Source organism: Egretta garzetta, unplaced genomic scaffold, assembly GCF_000687185.1.
Source record: "Egretta garzetta isolate BGI_Z169 unplaced genomic scaffold, ASM68718v1 scaffold156, whole genome shotgun sequence".
Classification (NCBI taxonomy): domain Eukaryota; kingdom Metazoa; phylum Chordata; class Aves; order Pelecaniformes; family Ardeidae; genus Egretta; species Egretta garzetta.
The window spans coordinates 380206-399023 of NW_009260125.1; the positions used below are offsets into that span (position 1 = coordinate 380206).

General features: G+C 38.7%; 1 protein-coding gene across 1 annotated transcript in view; it reads left to right on the forward strand.

Moving 5' to 3' along the window:
• Nucleotides 1–18818, forward strand: part of MAGI2 (membrane associated guanylate kinase, WW and PDZ domain containing 2) — a gene marked incomplete at its 5' end in the record, with an annotated part of 532170 nt that overhangs the window by 260977 nt on the left and 252375 nt on the right. Inside the window, 1 exon segment of the mRNA XM_035896847.1 lies at nucleotides 16269–16484. Coding sequence (XP_035752740.1) covers nucleotides 16269–16484 — 216 coding nt within the window.

The window sequence follows — 18818 nt, forward strand, 5'->3', positions numbered from 1 at the left end:
GGGAAGGCATCCTTCCCCTGTTCTCGGCACTGGTGAGGCTGCACCTTGAATGCTGTGTTCAATTTTGGGCCCCTCACTCCAAGACGGACAATGAGGCACTGGAGTGTCCAGAGAAGGGTAATGAGGCTGGTGAAGGGTGTAGAGCACAAATCCTGTGAGGAGCAGCTGAGGGAACTGGAGTTGTTTAGCCTGAAGAAAAGGAGGCTGACCTTATTGGTCTCTACAACTACCTGAAAGAAGGTTGTAGTGAGGTGGGTGTTGGCCTCTCCTCGCAAGTAACAAGCAATAGGACAAGAGGAAATGGCCTCAAGTTGTGCCAGGGGAGGTTTAGCTTAGCTGTTAGGACAGATATCTTCACCAAAAGGGTTGTCAGGCATTGGAACAGGCTGCCCAGGGAAGTGGTCAAGTCCCCACCCCTGGAGGTATTTAAAATATGTGTAGATGTGGTGCTTAGGGACATGGTTTAGTGGTGGACTTGGCAGTGCTAGGTTAACGGTTGGGCTTGGTGATCTTAAAGGCCTTTTCCAACCTGAATGATTCTTTGATTCTATGTCTAGTCCCAGTCATGTCTAGTCCTTCTTATCCTTCACTCTTTCAGGGACAGGAGTGTGCCCTTTGCATCTCAGAACCTGCAGCAACATGGTACTTCATTCCTCTGAGAGTATCAAGATCAACCTTTGCACCCTGCTGCTCTGATACGTGAAGTAACTGTGTAACTGCAGCCTCATCGCTGCCCTCTGTCATGAAATGTAGGCTCTTTGCCTTTTATCCCAGAATCACGGGTACACATCAAAAGCACTACCATTACAGACAACTCCTGGTATGCCTTGGTACATCCTTTCTTGTCCCATCACTGCTTGTCTGACACCTTTATCTTAGTGATGACTCAGGACCATCCTCTGGCACTAATAGCTGTAACTGAATATGCCCAGTGCACGCAGATGCCCAGCAGTGAAAGGACAGAGTTAAGAAATATTGCTAGGAACTGAATTGGTAAGAATCCAATCTCCTCTGTAATAATGCATCCTGACCTTTAAGAGGGAAAAGTGGCAATGGCCTCTTGGAAGTTCATAAGGCTTTTCCAGTCTAGGTAAGAATGATGAGGAAAAAGGGTTTCCTGCCTTTCCAGTGTGGTCATGTGTTCCTTGCTCTTTCTCCCCACCACACATTTTTTTTTGCTACTTCTGTCTGTTCCTATTCTGATTTCTCCAGGTTCAAATCAGAACCCCTTTTCTTTGAAGCTCAGGTCAGCACTAGGCAAGGCACGGGGCATTACCGTTGCTAAGAGCAGCCCGTCCTGTCCCAGTTGCATGCTTGTGCGTTGACAGGGTCAGAGCATGATTGAAGGGTGAGAGATGCATAAAAGCAGAGAAGGCTTGAAATTAAATAGTCTTTGAAGCTTTTTCTTAACTAGTCTCACTCTGGCACAGACCCCTGCCTTAAGGGGATGATCCAGTGGAATAGCAATGACCTAAAGCTACTGCTCTGCCCACTCAAGCATGCAAGGAGTAGAATTTATATCAAAAATGACCATATGAGAATATCTGGGCTGCAAATAAATGTTTGTAAAATATGTACTTTAACATTAAAAGAATGAGGACTTTATTTTTTTCTGAATAAAACTGTTTTTGTGAAATACTGAATGCTACCCAGAAACAAAAAATGGAAAAATGTTGGTGGGTGAGACCTCTATCTCTTCTCTCATTTATTACTAGTGCCAATGGAGTAGCTGTCCTAATTAAAAAGAACTTGCCCTTTCAAACAGAGGAGCTGGATTCTGATCCAAATGGCCTTGTAGAAAAGAAATTGCTGAATGAAGTCATTACTCTAATTAACATTTATGCTCCTAATGTTAACAATGTACTTTTAAAAGGAGCCAGTAGCATAGATTATCCTTAAATCATCTAATGGTCTGATTTTAATTGCCCTTTGGTTATCAGTTTAGACAGATCTACTAGGGGTGATTGCATTGTAAATCAGATATCTCAAGAAAGTCATTAATAAGGTAATGAACGATAGATGTTTGCAGTGATGAACAGCACAGCTAATAATGCTTATTTAGCCAAGTGGTGTATTTAAGCGTTCTGTGTTGTGTACAGAAAACAGTGACCAGTAACTAGGTAATAATTTGTTTGCTACTGTTCAGTCTGCTCCATGGTTTCATCTCCCACTTCCCAGGACTAGCCCAGTCCCCTGTGCTGCTTCTGTGATTTCTAACTCACAGCCCTGTAGTTTGGAGCCCTGCATCTCTGTTTGACTTTGTTTATATATTTCTTGTCTCCCTTAGCATAAATCATAACGACAGCTTAATTGGTTTATGTATCTGAAGCAGTTTGAAATGTGAAGTGTTGCGTAAGTGTTCAAGGTTGTTATTACTGTGTGACTCTTCCCAACCATTTTCTTTCCAGAATGAAAATTAAAGAGAAATTATTTGCCATTTACAAGAGTAAATATGGTGAATCCGGTCATGAGTAATCACTCAAGGATCACAAAAAAACCCCCTCTTTGTCTCACAGAATTGCACTTTTTAAATGCTTCAACTTTGCATCTCCTTCATAACCCAGTAAATCCATTAACTTCACTGGAAGTATTTGCTTTATGGTCTTGCACACAGAGAATCAGATTTTTGGTACTTGTGGCTGTGAGATGATAGTTTGGTGATGGAATAAAGGTCCTGGAAAATACAGGCCTTCTGTAAAGGTTTTGCCATAATTAAAACATTGAGCCATCTAATACACTTAGAATTTGAAATTATGACCTCTTTATTTCACTGGAGGAACATGTGTAATTGTATCGGTCTTTAAAGCACAGTATTATCACAGATTGGAAGATTCCTTCTTTCACAGATGCATAATCTACCTAAAGAATTTACATATCCCAAACTGATTACTTTTTTTTTTCATAGAGCAGTATTGACTGTAGACTGACCCTCTAGCTTTTCCTTAGGACCTGGCCAGTGCTTAACATTACCAGAGAATTTTTATCAGGTGCAGTGTTCAAAAAATAAAGACAGATGGAGAGAGATGTTTGTGCATTTAATTCCCTTTGTTGCTTTCAGTGGCTCACATGGCAGAGTCAAGAGGTATCCATGACAAAGTAGAAAAGTCTTTTACCCCAGAACGGGATTTTAGGATCAGAAATGAAGCAAGCAGGCAAAACAAGGACAGCCAACAAAAAGTTGCCTGGGGCAACACAGTGTGTCAATGAGAAAGAGAGAGATAAGAAACACTTGGACAGTTGTGCATGTTGGCTTCAATCTGTAATGACTGTACAGACCACACATCAAAAACATTTGGCTGTCCTTGACAGAGAACAAAAAAAGCCCAGATTTTTCAGCTATTGCTATTTTTTTTTTCAGTTGAAATTATTTAAACAATCAACTTGGTGAATAACAAATCATTTACTCTACCGCTGTTTTTAATTATTTGTCTAACTGCCTTCAGGCAATTATTAGAAGTCATCTTAGAGAGACAAAGTGAAATCTCTCTTCGTCTTTTAACAACCACCCTTTTGCTGTTGATCAGCTGATCTACAACTCTCACTGGCCTAAATTCCATTTGTGTTGTAACTTTCTAGAGGAAATTAAGGGCAAAATTTGGGCCATCAGCTCCAATAACACTTAATTCAGTCAGTACTGACAGTTGCTGCATTTCTGCAGTTCTGTGCATGCAGAGACCTCCATGGCCTTGGGACCAAAGTGTCTATTTGTGCCTAAATTGTGTCATAGTCAAGAAATGAGTGGGAAGCACCCACACTTCCACAGCAGTCCTGCCCGTGCTCAGAGAATGCACAATATGAGTTGGATGTGTGACAAAATGGCCAGGCTCTCATGGTGGTGATGACACTTTCTTGATAGCTTTGTGGCCACTTCCTTGGTAGCCTTGGGGCCAAAGAAAAGAGGCAGTGGAAGGTCAGGATTTATTTGATATCTCACTGTGCACTCACAGAGAGTGCCCTAGCTACTGGATGAAGGTGACCCTCCATTCCTTCTTTTGGAAGAATGACACTGTGAAGCTTATAATTTGTGGGGCCTGAAGAAGAACAAACCAGAAATGGCCTGATTATTTAGTTTACGAGTGAGAAAACTCATCAAGTGTGTCTCTTTTCCTACTCTGTTTTTCTACTAACATGTAATAAACTCCCCCCAGGAAATATCAATTACATCATTCCCCAATGTTTGTCAGTTTGTTTCTAATCTCAGTTTTTCTGAATGACTCAAAAATAATTAGTTTTTAAACCTTTTTTTTTCCTCCCGGATGAAAGTTTTGTTACAACACAGGTAGGTTGTGGGGTTTTAGGACAGGTTTTTAGGGCTGGGGATTGCCTTATCATGCATCTTTATGTAGTAACTGAGCTCTGGAGAAGCTAAAATTCCTTGTTATAGAACTCAGTGGTAGTAAAGTTATGGATTAAAACTCTCATGAGAAAAGCAAAGCTCTATATCTCTGTCATATTGGGACCAAGGTGGTAGACAGCAAATTCAGTAAAAAAAAAAACGTTAGAAAGAGATTTCATACTTGCTTTAAGGGAAAATGGAAACACGGAGACTCCGTTAAGTGTTTAGTTACTGCTTATATTTACGATTTATAATACCTGTAAAAAACCTGATTATTTACATTAATGTGGCAAAATAATAATCTTTTGTTCATGAAAACAGAATTTACATAGTTTTTTCTCTGGGGTTTTTTTTGGAAGCTTCTTTGTTTATTTTCTTTACCTGGATTTACTGGGAGTCTCTTAAGAGTAATGTTATTTATTCTGACAACTCCTTAAGGGAAGAACCAATAAGGAACATCTGATTTATTCATGTTGTGCAAGATGACTATCCAGGACAATCTGGAGATGCTTTTCTAGGCACATAAGGCAAGGATTCCCTACCTACCTCTCCAACTGGCAAGATAACTTTCTCTGGTAGCAGCTTGAATAAATGAATACAAAAACTGATTGACTACAGGGATCTCTTTTTTTTTTTCTCAAAAAACAAGTTTAAAGAAAATGTCAGACGAAATTAACAGTCTAGAGTGCCTTCTTGAGGTTGTCAAGGAAGTTGGAGATGACAGGTTTCCAACTATAACCCAGAGAAAATGCCACTGTGAAGTTGTATAAGGTGTCTATAAATGCAGCTTTTAAAATAAGCCTAGATTCCTGTGAAAAAAAGGAAACACAGTACTGATCAAACCAGGGGTGGGGCATTAATCCAGCATCTTCTCTCAGGCAAAAGACAGATCCAGCAATTCTCAGAACTATAAGACCTCTACAATATATATTTTTTAGCATATTTCTCAGATATGCTTTGTCTGGTCCCTGTTACCCTACGCATAGTATTTTCAGATAGATGTGTAGCAGCTATGGATTGATATAACATGCAGGTAATCTCTCAAAACTTTCTGGTATAGTAACTGTATGTTCCTGAAACTCATTTGCATTTTGAACTCAAAACTTGATCTGAAAAACTTCAGAAGTTCTACAGTTTAATTAATTTTGAATGCAGGTGCCTCCTCTCACTGACCTTCAATTTCTCGTCTTTAATTTTATGTAAATTTTATATTTATTTACTTATATCATATCCCTTCCTTTTTACCACCTTATTAAGTAAATAATTTGATTTGTACAACTGAAATACAGTTGGTTTTTATTATAGGAAGTTTATGATTTTCTTTGCTTTCCTCAGAACAACTTTTATTCCTGTAATTTTGTTCTGTAAAAAAGCCTGGGCAAACACCATATGCAATAAAGTTCTTAAACACATTATTGAACATTTGCATTACATATCATTCTATTACTTCCATATGCTGCCTTCCAGTTTACAGTTCTAGCTTTGCTTATTGTTTAGCAGAAGGAAGCTGCTACTGTACAGTGAACCGTCTGCAGTAATGCCAGTATCTCTCTAGAAAGGGTGGTCATTTTACAACCCAATGGTTCCATAATTTGCATTTATCAATAATAGATTTCATCTAACATGATGCCTTCCCATACACTTATATTTTTTTTTCTTTTTCTTTAGTCCTTCTGAAGCTTCAGAAACATCCACTTCTCGGCCCAGAATAAACTAGATAAAATTTTGTCTAGAAATGCTCTTAGCCTTTTCTCATATTTCCTTTCCAGATCATTTGTAAAGGTGTAAAACCATGTAGACACTACTGTGAAAAAGGAGGGTCTCTGTTGCAAGCTGTTCTCTAATATGGCAAAGGACTTTTACTTCTACAAGAACCTTAGCAATAATGTATAAATTATACTAAATCAGAGTTCAAAGGAAGCTGGCAATCTCATGGTTTGTTAAGCCTAAATCTTTAAATGATGGCATAAAGCAATAGAATGAATCAGTGTGCTGGGATCTTGGTTATTAGAGGTCTGAATCATGTCATCTCTAGCCATCTGAAAGGTCTCTGGACCTTCCTGTAAGGTCAGCAACCAAAAACACGTACATGTCCGGAGGTCAATTCATCCCACCTAAGATCACTACCCAGGACAGGTGGTTAGAGAGAGGTGGTTACTTCAAACTAGACACCTAACTTCTAAGCAGCAAAAGTGAAATGAGTCAAAAACCTACTCTCTCTCATCATTCAGGGATCAGACACAAGTGTCACAACCCAAGGGCTGAACCTAGACAGCAGCCAGCTCACAACAGAAAAGATACGTGTACTGTGGAAAGAAGTATTTTGGTACCTCTTCTTAGCTACAGCAAAGAATATACTGTTTAGGAATTGAACTATTTCTCTTTTATGGGAAAGTAGAGGTTTCAGATTGTACTATTGCTTTGTAGATGAGGTCAGATGAAAGAATCATTTTAAAATGTGCAATATTCTATAAGATAATTACTAATGTATTTATCAAGCTGTATTCTTGCACAGTCTTGTTCCAATATACTGCATTCATATCTCTGTAATTCTTGCTTCTGAAGTCCAAATTCCCTTTTGTATAAATTATTAATTCCTGTCCCTTTGTCCCTGATCTTTCTTAAATAAGTAAGAGTAGCCTTCTAAAGAGCCCTATCTAGATTTTTCACTTCTGGTATGCTGTGCTCAGTATAAGATCAAAAAATGGAAGTTAAAGGTCACTTCATATTTGCTGGTGGTTGGAAGATCTGTGATGATGTGCAGTGTGTGCAGCACACTGGTGCATCTGATAAGCAGACATCTCTCTTCTAGGCCATTATCCAAAATTGATTTGTTCTGCTTCTCAGAGAGAAATACGAACTTGAAGAATATTTGGGAGAAACAAGGTCAGGACCTTAATCTTTGAGGAATCTTAAAGACAGTTCCCTCTCCATAGTCACCTCCACCTGGACTTAACGCAGGATGGTGTCTAGTTACTTTATCTGAAATGTATTTACACCTTCAACCCATGGGATTCCCAGGTCTGATGGGAGAATGGTTATTTCCCAACTGTGAGAGATTTAGTGCTCAAGAGGGTTGTATCTGTTCACATGGTTTGGTGTTGGTAGGAATTAAAGATGATGAAAACAGTTCTGGCAGCATCTGATTCTGTAAAGGTGAAATTGTTCTTTCTACTTGCTTCTTGTACTCTTACACAGAATGTATGTATGTGTGTATATGTGCCTAAATTTGTAGATGGGATGCTGCAAATAGCTAAAAGGTTAATTAACAAAATCTAAGGAATTCAGAATACTTATAGGATAAAACCACCCTGACACTTACAAACAAAAAAAAAAAGAAAAAAAGAAAAAAAAAGAATACTTTACTTAAAAGTAAAAGCAGCTATTTCAAATGGAACTATGGAAACAGAGATGGAGAAAACTTCGGAGTCTGAACCCTCTGAAATACATTAAAGCATGAAGTGACATTTCTGAGGATTTTTTTTTAACTGAGAATTAACTTTGTATGCATTAATTTTGGGGTCTTCAAAATTTCTGAAAATCAGAATTGTTTTAGGTCATCCCCTATGCAGATCTGATATACTCTATCAGTACCTTAAGGTTACAAAATTTGATTTGCTACTGATATCTGAAATATACCAATTAAGAAATCAAAACAAACTCATGTATCCTTCCTTTTACAGTCTTTCCCAGTCTGTCTGGAAAAAAGAGGTTCTTACTGGGGGCAGTTGGGGTCCAATAGTAAGAGAAGAGCAGGTCTGTTGGAAAGTTTGACAGCCTGTCTGTCTCTGTTCATGTATTTATGAATTTAGAAACTTCCTCTGCTATTGCATTCATTGGGGGCCAGAACACTCTTGGGCAAAAATCCACAGCTATAATTAGTGATTTAATTTTAATGTAGATGAATAGACAATCCTGAAGCCAGTTATTAAAATGTCATTAGCTGACACAGAAGTTAGCATATCTGCCTAATGTCTGTTAGCAGAAGCTGCAGAGACCAACCCAAATGAGAATTCTGCCTGGGGAAGAGTCGCAGCATCAAAAATCTCCCTGCCTCTGGGAAACAGCTGGACAGCCCCTGCCAGAAAATGCTCAAGTGTTTGTTGGGAGTGGATGGGCAATAACTCTGACCCCTCTGTTCTAGCAGAACCCCGAGGTCCCTGGAAAATATTCCTTTTGAATAGCTTTAGCCATAGCTAAAGCCCAACACAGTTAGAAAATAGCAAGGGTGCAAAACAGACTTTATAACCAGTAGCCCTGGGGTTCTCTATATCCAACAAGTATGGAATTAGTTCTGTGTATCATGTGTAACTCATTCTGACAGCATTCCCAAAGTAAATAAATTTTAATTTGTATTTTTAATTCAGACATTAATATAACAGCAAGGCTCAGAGAACTAAGCAGTCTGGATTCAAAGGCTTACTTAGAAAAGAAGGGCAAAGACTTCTCTGGGATCTTCAGTCTCTGGCTGAAAGTAGAGAAACTGAAAGATCTTAGCAAAGATCTTAGTAAAAGTATAACTTTGTAAACGTTTCAGAGAACACAATAGAAGTTAAGAGCTGTTGTTGAAAAACATAATCACAAATCTATATTTAATAACTTTTTTTCCCCTGAATCCTGAGAGATCTGAACTATGACCTTTCCTGGCCTCTTTGCCTTCTTAATGACACAAGATCATGAGTAAAAATAATACCAAAGTAAACCTAAAACTTAAAGGCTTTAGAAGACTTCATTTTTAGTTCCACTTACTTTGGCACAACACTAAGAGTTCTGCAACTTTGATCCATCAAGCAGCATTGCAAAACCATCATGAAAATGTATGAACCCAAGAACAAAATCTACTCACCCAACCTTACAGCAATGATTAAAAAAAGCCCTAATTATAGTATAGTCACCCGTCAAAATAAATTACTCACTCAGGGTGAGTGGGTGAAAAGAAGTTTTCTAGGCTTCCTTAAGGAGGTGGTAATTGTCTTGAATTTTGTTAAAATACATCACTGATTATATTTTAACAACGTCTATGTACTGTTTTCCTCCTTGGGAATTTTATAAGTTGGTTGCAAGAATTTTGAGAGAAGACTTTTTCAGTTCTAAAATATTCTATACTTGTGTACTTGTACTGCAGAACATGTTTCATGACACACAAAAGAATGCTCTAAATTACATGTACAGGCAACCAGAAATGTTAGAATAAAATTATTTCATAAGAAGATGCCAATTGGAAGGATGTATTTTCATGGCAAAGTGATGTGTGGATCTGACAGCACAGTGAAGTGAGAGCATGGTGATGCCACATGGTTGGCTCCTGGAGGCCTACAGAGAGTTTAGGGTGTCTGTGGAGCCTGCATTTAGGATTCCTTCCTGTCTTCAACATCCATTGCACACAATACCAAGTCCGTCAAAGGAGATCTTAGCAACCCATTCACCTGGGCTACATTGGCCATATGATCTTACCGTGCTGGTTATACTGCCAGTGTGTTGGGCTTGCTTTCCTGCTGCCTTACAGAGGTTGCCAAAAACCTACACTTAAGTTTTCATCCAAAGAATATTCAATGCATGGACTCCAGACTGCAGCAAACTTGAGCCTTATGTCCCAGGGCTCACAAGGCTGTGGACAACTGCAGATAGAGATATTGGTTTTAGATCTCCTTTCACACTTGCTTCCAAAATCTGGGTTTTTGTTAGTTTTTTACTATCATTTAGATGATGTTCAGAAACCTTTGTTATAGAATAGAATCCTAGAATAATTTGGGTTGGAAGGGACCTTTAGAGGTTGCCTAGTCCAACCCCTCTGCAGTAAGCAGGGACATCTTCAACTGGATCAGGTTGCTCAGAGCCTCGTTCAACCTGACCTTGAATGTTTCCAGGGATGGGCCATCTGCCACCTCTCTGGGCAACCTGACCCAGTGTTTCACCACCTTAATTGTAAAAAATTTCTTCCTTATTTCTAGTCTGAATCTACTCTCTTTCAGTTTAAAACCATTACCTCTTGTCCTGTCACAACCGGCCCTGCTAAAACTTTTGTCCCCATCTTTCCTATAGACCCGCTTTAAGTACTGAGAGGCCTCAATGAGATCTCCTGGAGCCTTCTCTTCTCCAGGCTGAACAACCCCAACTCTCAGCCTTTGCTGAGGGTACACTCATTCCCACTGTGTATGTCACTGATCAAGTTATTCAACAATACTGGTCCCAACACAGACCCCAGAGGGGCACCACTTGTCACCGATCTCCATCTGGACATTGATTATAAACAGACATAGATTATAAACAGTTGCTTCTTGATGCATGCGGTAGGCCTCTTGTCATAAACAAATGCAGCTATCATCTTTGAATCAAATAATAAAATATTTTAATCTAATAACAAAGTATATGCATTTATTCACATTATTATTTTAATTAAAATTAAGCTAATTTCTGCCTACCTAAAACTCTGTATATCATTGCAATCCATTATTTTTCCGTATGTATTTGTTCGTGAGCTGTTAAAATATCAAATGTAACTCTTACATCCAATTAGACTTCAGAGAACTTTCCCCTTAATTTATTATTGCTAGTGAGTGACCACAAAAGCAATATGTAGAGATTTAACATTCAACGTAGCATTTTCAGTTATTGTTCTAATAACTGAAAAATAAGGTTTGTCTTTCATTTCCTAGAGTTGTGGCTGACTCACACAATTTTGACTGATACTTCAGCAATTCAAAGTTGCATAAACAGTGCAGACAGATCAATCTAAATGAGGGTGCTGAATAAGCAGAAGCAGGGGTGTATTTATAGCTGGGTATTGTTTCATCTCACTCTAAAAATAAGTGTGAAAAGGAATGTGTATCTCATTCTGGGCTCAGAATCTGAGTCACACCATAGCTGGAAGTATTCATATTAAAAGCTTTTGGCTCTGGCAGACCTCTCATTTTTAGTCTGATTGTTCATTCTTACTATAATTTCCTAATTCCTCAGCACCGCTTTCAACTTTTCATAATACTTACCTTTTTAAACTAGACATTTTTTTGTTTCTTAGGTGAGATCAGTGGAGTTTCAGGAGCCAAGGACTCTCCCAGCAATAATCTCCTTCCTCCACAATCTGATGGTTCAAGCTGGCTGGTGCCAGGAGCTAAGGGACTACACCCTCCTCCACAGCCAGGGATGCAGACCTGGCAAAAACCCCTTCCTCTCCCTTCCTTGTGAGGAAGGATGGGAAGTGGAGGTGTCTGCTCTATGCTGCAATTTGGGCTCTTTCCTCGCAGGAAGGGAGAGGGGCTAGGGGTGCTGACGATGAAGGTTCTGGGTGAGGCCAGCCCCTGCAATGCAGTGCGAAGTGGAGCACAGCATTGTGGGACATACATTTATAACTGCTTCCAGTAATGGGGATCACTGGGGTGTCGAGCATATCTGTATAGTGACCGTCACCAGATCTGAGTCTTGTAAGACTTATTTTATTGATTAAGTGTTTGATGATGAAGCTTTGTCTTTTTTTCTTCCATAAGGGCTTACTGTTTCTCAGGAAGCGAGTTAGGATCTATTGCTTCATCATCAAACACTTCATTGATAAAATAAGTCTTACTGCTTCCTGACATAGGTGAGCTCAAGTTAAGAAAAAAAATAGCTGCTTTGTCCGCTACATTTTCTCCTTTTTCTGACTTCCTGACTTCCTGATCTGCTCTCTGTCATCAGGGCTAACCTCCCCAGTAATTTTCTCTGACTCCCTCTTTGCAGAATCAGGTAGACCTTTTCATACAGCTTAGGGGTGGCAAGGAATACTTGGTAATTGTAACTGTGCTATGGCTTCCAATCCATTTCAGCAGCAGAGTCAAACTGGTTGGGTTAGACCATCTTTGGTGTTTGGCTGCGCTTGGAAAGAGACTGAGAGCACTGCGGCAATCAGGCACAGCAGCAAGATGGATTAAGCAGTGGTGGGTTTTCTGCAATTAAATACTTGGTCTGCACTGCCTGCCTGCGTGAAGGTTTTTTTTTAGTCAGCTTAGCTTAAGCTCTGCTGGCTTAAACTGACCTCTTGACTTTGTGCTGGGGTGGCAGAGGAGTATGCACACATTTTTTAAGTACAACGAGGAGGCACCTGAGTAAGAGTGGCTGCACTGAGTCAAACCAAGGGAAACTGTAGCCCCATACTCTATCTCTACTACTGCCTCTTGGTAGATGTTAAGGCAAAAACTGTAAGAACAGGGAAGGCATACATTCCACCAATCTGTACTGTACGGAACTCTGGACTCAGAATTTTTACCTTTACATTGAATAGGCTTTCACATTTTTTTACTTCTGTGACTTTGTATAATTGCTTTTTGACTGTATTTATGATACTGGCAGCATTTGACAGAGAATGCTACTTATGCTGCGTGAAAAAAAACCCCACTTCTCTTGCTTGTTTTAAACGTGCTAATTTCATTGGGCATCCTCTTGTTCTCATGTAGTGAGAAGCCAAGCATCCATTCATTTATTTTCTAGGCATTTTCCCAGGGTTCTCCTGATTTTATACATATCTGCCATATCCCCCTTCAGTTGTCCCATTTCCAAGCTGAAAACTCCAAATCAATTTAAGCAGTTCCAAGCTTTAATTGCCCTTCTTTAGTTCCCCCATGTAATTTTTGAGAGGCAAGTACTAGAACAGCAGGCAGTATACAAAAGGGAGGGTACTATGTGGCTTTGTATAGTGCTGTAAAGGTGTTTTCTGTTTTGTGCTCTATTCATTTTTTTAAAGCTCCTAACTGCTAGGGTTTTTGACTGCCAGTGAGCATGGGCTTTATGTTTTCTTTTAGGAATATTTCTTTTTTTTTATTTATTCCTTTTTTTTTACATTAAAAACTATTGAAATTATTTATTTGGTGTGCTTTTTTTACCTACAGGAAGCTGAATTTCAGTACCTTATGATTAGTGTTTCAACAGCAACATCTTGAACCAGCCCTGTCCTTTGCTCAGCCAAGATGAAAAAGAACGGGTTTTATTGCAGATTTTCCAAGCATCATTGCAACAAAAGTTATGGTGTATAAACATTTAGTTTCTACATTATGCCTCGATATGACAATTGTGGAGGCTTTACAAGAGAGTCTCCAATTAGTTCTAATGCTCTAAGGCTTAGGCAAGGGATTTCAAGACATTGAGAAACTTTTTGATAGACGATACAGTTTCCATTGATTCTAATTATTCTTTAATGGAGCGTTACTCCTTCATTGAAATGGCTGGGTCTCTTATCCTATATATTTTTTCCTTTGGAACTGTATGGATTGTTTTTATCAATTTTGTGATGCACTGATTATGTCAGTATCTGCAGACCAATTTCTTAATTTTATTTGCACTGCTTATGCACATATTTGAATTAAGGATCAATAGATAGATAGATAGCAACTAATAATGCAAAACTCACTTTTAAATCAATGGTTACTGGAATCACAAAGCGCATAATGTGTTATGTTAGAGGACAGAAGTTGGAAATTATATTGCATTTTCAGCTTGAAACTGAAAGAGTGAAATCCTCTCTGGCTCCTGATCTTAAATGTGCATTTTTGTTTCTTATATTTTTGTATAAGTGATATTCATAGATTTTTTTTTATGACTTTTGTCTCTGTCTCCCACTAATGCATACAGTCAGTCAAAGTGAAAAAGTGTTTAATATCCAAAAACAGAATGAGCGTGTCCTTCATTTAAAAGATCTTATCTACTATTCAGGATATTAGCATTACTGCTAATTACTACTGCACTCGATTTTGTATGACAATGGCAAAACGAAGAACAAAGGAAAAAAGCCAAGGTACTGCACTTTTAGTTTCACGGGTTTGTATCGCACTGGTCCTATAACCCTGGGATTTGTGTGCTGATATATATGAAATCGGTGGAAATCGGTGCATACTTCACACGTTTGGTGAAGTTTACGGCATCTGTGGCACTGATTAACTTTGAGACTGGGAAAATGGCTTAGGTCAGGGAGGAATGTTTTAAATTGAGGAATCCTTTTTTTCAAAATATGTAATATTTTAGACATGAAATCTCACCAATAAAGGTAACATGCTCTTAAGGAAATACAAAAGTAGACTTCCAACTGACAATGCCTTCAGGACCATTGCTTTTCAGGTACTCTCAAAATACCCTGCACTGTCAGAGCTTAGAAGTTTGACTGTGACCAGATCTGATTTTGACATATTTTGGAAGTACAGTTTTGTGAGTGGACCAATGTAGATTTCTCTTCCCCCCTTAGAGCCCAAATCCTGCTCCCCTGCTTTAACCCTGGGAGTCAGAGAGACCTCCTGCAGATGGTGGGAGGGCAGGTCCCAAGCAGCCATACATAGGCACAACTCATTGCCCTACTGGCATCGGAGGTTTGTGTTAGACCTGCTACCGTCTCATAAAATCAACAGAAAATCTTCAGTGAGTCAGTTTTTCATTCTGTCATCCCTAAGCCCAGAGTGAGTATGAGGGCCATTTAACACAGTAAATTTTTCTAGTGTATTACAATTACAGAAACATCTGTTATGAATATCGTTTTGCTAAACCATTGTGAAAAATTCATAGAGTATTCAGTAGTTGCAAGACTGCTCAATTACTTGCCTGTACTGAGGTGGTCGTGTGGCTGAACATTGTAATTCATTGGAAACACACAGTAATACTAGTACCAAAAATAATTTTTACCCTGCCTGCAAAATGTATTTTTTGATGGTTTACTGTGCGGATATAACATATTTCTTTATCTGTGTCACACTCGTATGTGGTTAAAATAATTTTTGCAAGTTGCTGCTATTATTTGATTGTGCAGAAGCCCTAAATTTTGGGACAAAAATTAAAAAATGGTCATACTACAAATATCTTCAGCAACTTAATGTCCTTACATAGGTGCTTTCTTTGGAAAGTTTCTCAGAGCTGAACAGTATTTTTAGTTTCCCATGCTAACTGCTAAAAATCTACATGTAAGGCATCATGTCCACTGCCCTTCAATGCAACTTTCAGATGAAAAAAAGATAATTTTATGTTTGCTTCTAGAGAGGACTTGCTACTATTTTTTATATTTTATTTGATTATTTAAATATTTTATTTTAAACATATTTCTAGGACAAATTTGAGGTATCAGTAAGAAACCAGTTCTGAGACCAGATGTGCTAGAAATGCATACGTAGAGATATCAATAGAAAAGATCAGATCATGGTCCATCTAATCTAATAATCCTTCTGAAAGAAAGTAGATGATTCAGAAGAAGTTGCCAGAAATTTCATGAGAGACAAATAATGGGTAATCTGTCAGCTACCTTAAATCTTCTCAGAATTTCTTAGTCTTTTGAGATAATTTTAAGCCCTAAAGCATAAGGTTTCAACTTTCTTTGAAAATATATTAGCATTAACTATTACAAATCTGGAGCTTTGCTCATGAATAGCAAAAATTTGACAAATATGAAAAATGAGATAGATAGTGCAAGGATTACTGAAAACTGCAAATCTCTGAATCTTTGAATGATTTATTTACTTTCTAAGCAGGTGAGAGAATTTGGTGGGGGGTGAAAATGACATAACATAGTGAAAAGCCAATACTTTTATGGTCCTTTTGATCCTTCAGAAACTCTGGTATTGTGGCATAAATACTACAAAACTAATTTGTCCTAACTAAGAGTTTGAAATAAGAAAACAGCTCCATTATGCTGCCTATTTCTCATGTATTTGGATGAGAGGAATGTTAACTTACCCTGTTAAAGTTTCAGGAGGTGTTCATATGGTGTATACTTGTGTGCATGATTTGATCACTAGTGCTACAACCAAGAAAATTATTTACCATTTCATGAAACACGAATATTTAACTTGGCAGAAAACATTTTGAACTAATCTATATATTACTTGATGAATCAGATCCTACCTTACATAATCCCATTAATCTAAGACAAAAGAAGAAGAAGCAACAGATGTATTTCTGCAAATTCATGTGTTACTCCTTTTCTTTCCAGACAACTATTACGGCACTCCGAAGCCTCCAGCAGAACCAGCTCCATTGCTGTTAAATGTAACAGATCAGATCCTCCCAGGTGCCACTCCCGGGGCTGAAGGCAAACGCAAAAGGAATAAGTCTGTGAGCAATATGGAGAAGACGGGTATTGAACCACCGGAGGAAGAAGAGGAAGAAAGACCTGTGGTCAATGGAAATGATGTGACAGTAACACCAGGTCTGTGCTTCCTTCTTACTTTGCAATGCATTTCTGTTATTCACAGAGTCCTCAGTTGCCTTCTGCAGTGAGAATATATGTGTTCAGGTAAGGATGTTCTTGCAAGACTGAAAGCCAGCGTTTCTCTCAAACCTAAACCAAATTACTTAACCTCCACTTTGGGGAGTCATCTCGCTTACCTCAGCTACCATAAAGATATCTGTCTCTGAACTACTTGCTTTGAACCCTCTTTATAGACCAAAGAGAAAAATTTCTACTTTCTGAATACAGTTCATATGACCTGTTTTAGATTTCTAGGTTAGGAAATCAAACACATGTGCCTATTTCTCTCCATTGACTACAGAGGGTGTCTAGAGAACTGTAATTTGGTCAAATGAATCCAGGCTCTGTATTTCAGGTCTCCTTGTTCTCGAATGGTGATACCCACAAGAGAGTTCACTACATTATGAAATGAACTTTGGAAATTGTTATGAAATCTTAGCAATATTGTGGAACAGTAAAGTTGTCATCTATTAATGAATTTGTGGCAGTGACGATGAAACTTAGCTGGCTATACTGTCAGGAAGGACCCTTTTCAGCAGTGTTCCAGAGCCTGCATAAAGCTGATAAAGGTTCCAGGTGTCTAGTCCTAAAAGGCAACTGTTGTTTTACCCCTTGGATCATAGTTCTTCAGGAAAAAAGGGCCCCAAGATACTGACTGGTATCCCAAGTGAGATCACTCCAGCCTTTCCCCAAGCAGGTAATCAGCTTCCCTTTCAGTGTTTCAGCAAGTCATCATTTTATAGTACTTAATAATTTTTATTCTGAAATACCATTTAAGAAATGATTTTTTTGTTGTTCTTTGAGTAGGAAATGAAAGGATTCAGTCTTTTGTATCTCTCTGAGAAATAACTCTGTGAATCTTTTTTGGTGAACTTGGAAATTCAGAAACAAATTATTGAAGTAGAAGCCTGTAGTGACAATGATATAGATGAGAAGGCAAAACGGAATATTGCAAGTTTTCTAAATATACAGGTTAATGTGAAACAAAAAATCCATTACCTAATCTTCTAAGCACTGTAAAAAGGATTTTCATACTGCAGATTTTATATATACTTTTTTTTTTTTCTCCTAATGCATTAGAAAGTATATCAAATTGAATATCTTCCCACCAAGGATGTATTTGCCACATGCTTTTCTGTAATTGTTGCCTAACATTACATGTAAGGGGGAATCCATCCCCATGCACAGGGGGGGTGGCAGGGAGCGGTGGGGTCAGAGTGGATCTTCTTCTCTGATCTCAGCTTCCCAAAGGCCGGCAGCATTACTCCCTGGCCACTGCCATCACATGCTGCACGAGCCTTGCTCATCCCTTCCACACAACATTGCATCTGTCGGCAATGCTCTGGCGCTAAGTGCCTTTCCTACACAGCTAAGCAGAAAAGGATGAAGCCCAGAAACCCTTACATAAAACATCAGCACTGGCTCTGTTGCCAGGATACTTCCACAGTGAAAGAGGTAAAGGCAGGATTTGGTCTCTGATGTGTACTGTAGAAATCATTAGAAAAATCATTCTTTGCAGTTATTCGAAATGTGCCACATTATGGACCATTGCAGAGGAGCGATTTCCAGGGCAATATGTTTCAGCTCAAACTGGATCAAGAGGCAACGTCTACCTGCTTTTCTCCTCACATTGTACACCTATAATTTGCTTCTCCCAGGCAAATGTTATGTGAACGATGACTAGGCAGCACCCAAGGAACAGGCACTGGCATATGCTGTGTTACAAAATGAAATACATGAGCATCGGTGTAAGACAGTCCCCCTCCTCCCCCTCCTCGCCCCCCCCCAAGTAATTCCTGTAGGTGTGGCCAGCAGAACAAGCGGTGCCTGTGTTGGCTCTCATGGTTTCATAAGCAGGGTTTTGTTGTTCAGTTACACTGATTGAGGACTTTGGGGATTGTAGCAAAGCGGCTCTGTACATACATGCTGTGTTGCCTTTGTTGGACAGCATAGCTCCCACGGACCCTGTTACTGCAGTCATTTTATCTGTGAGCTGACAGAGTCTTAGCTACCCCTAAAATGTGTGTGCATTTGTAGCTTGTGTCTTTGAACAATCAGGAAAATTAGAAAATGTTAATTTTTTTCTTTTTCTTTTAAAATTCTTGGTGGAGGGAGAAATCTAGTTTTTATAAAGAAGCAACCAGGGCAGGATATTTGTTATTTCCAGTTCTTTAAGAAAGTGTACTCTATTTTAAATGCTTTACTTCTAATGGGAGTCTTTTATTAATTACAAGACTCTTGGGACATCCAAAACATGGATAGATTTTTTTATAGGTGCTCAGCAACTCAACG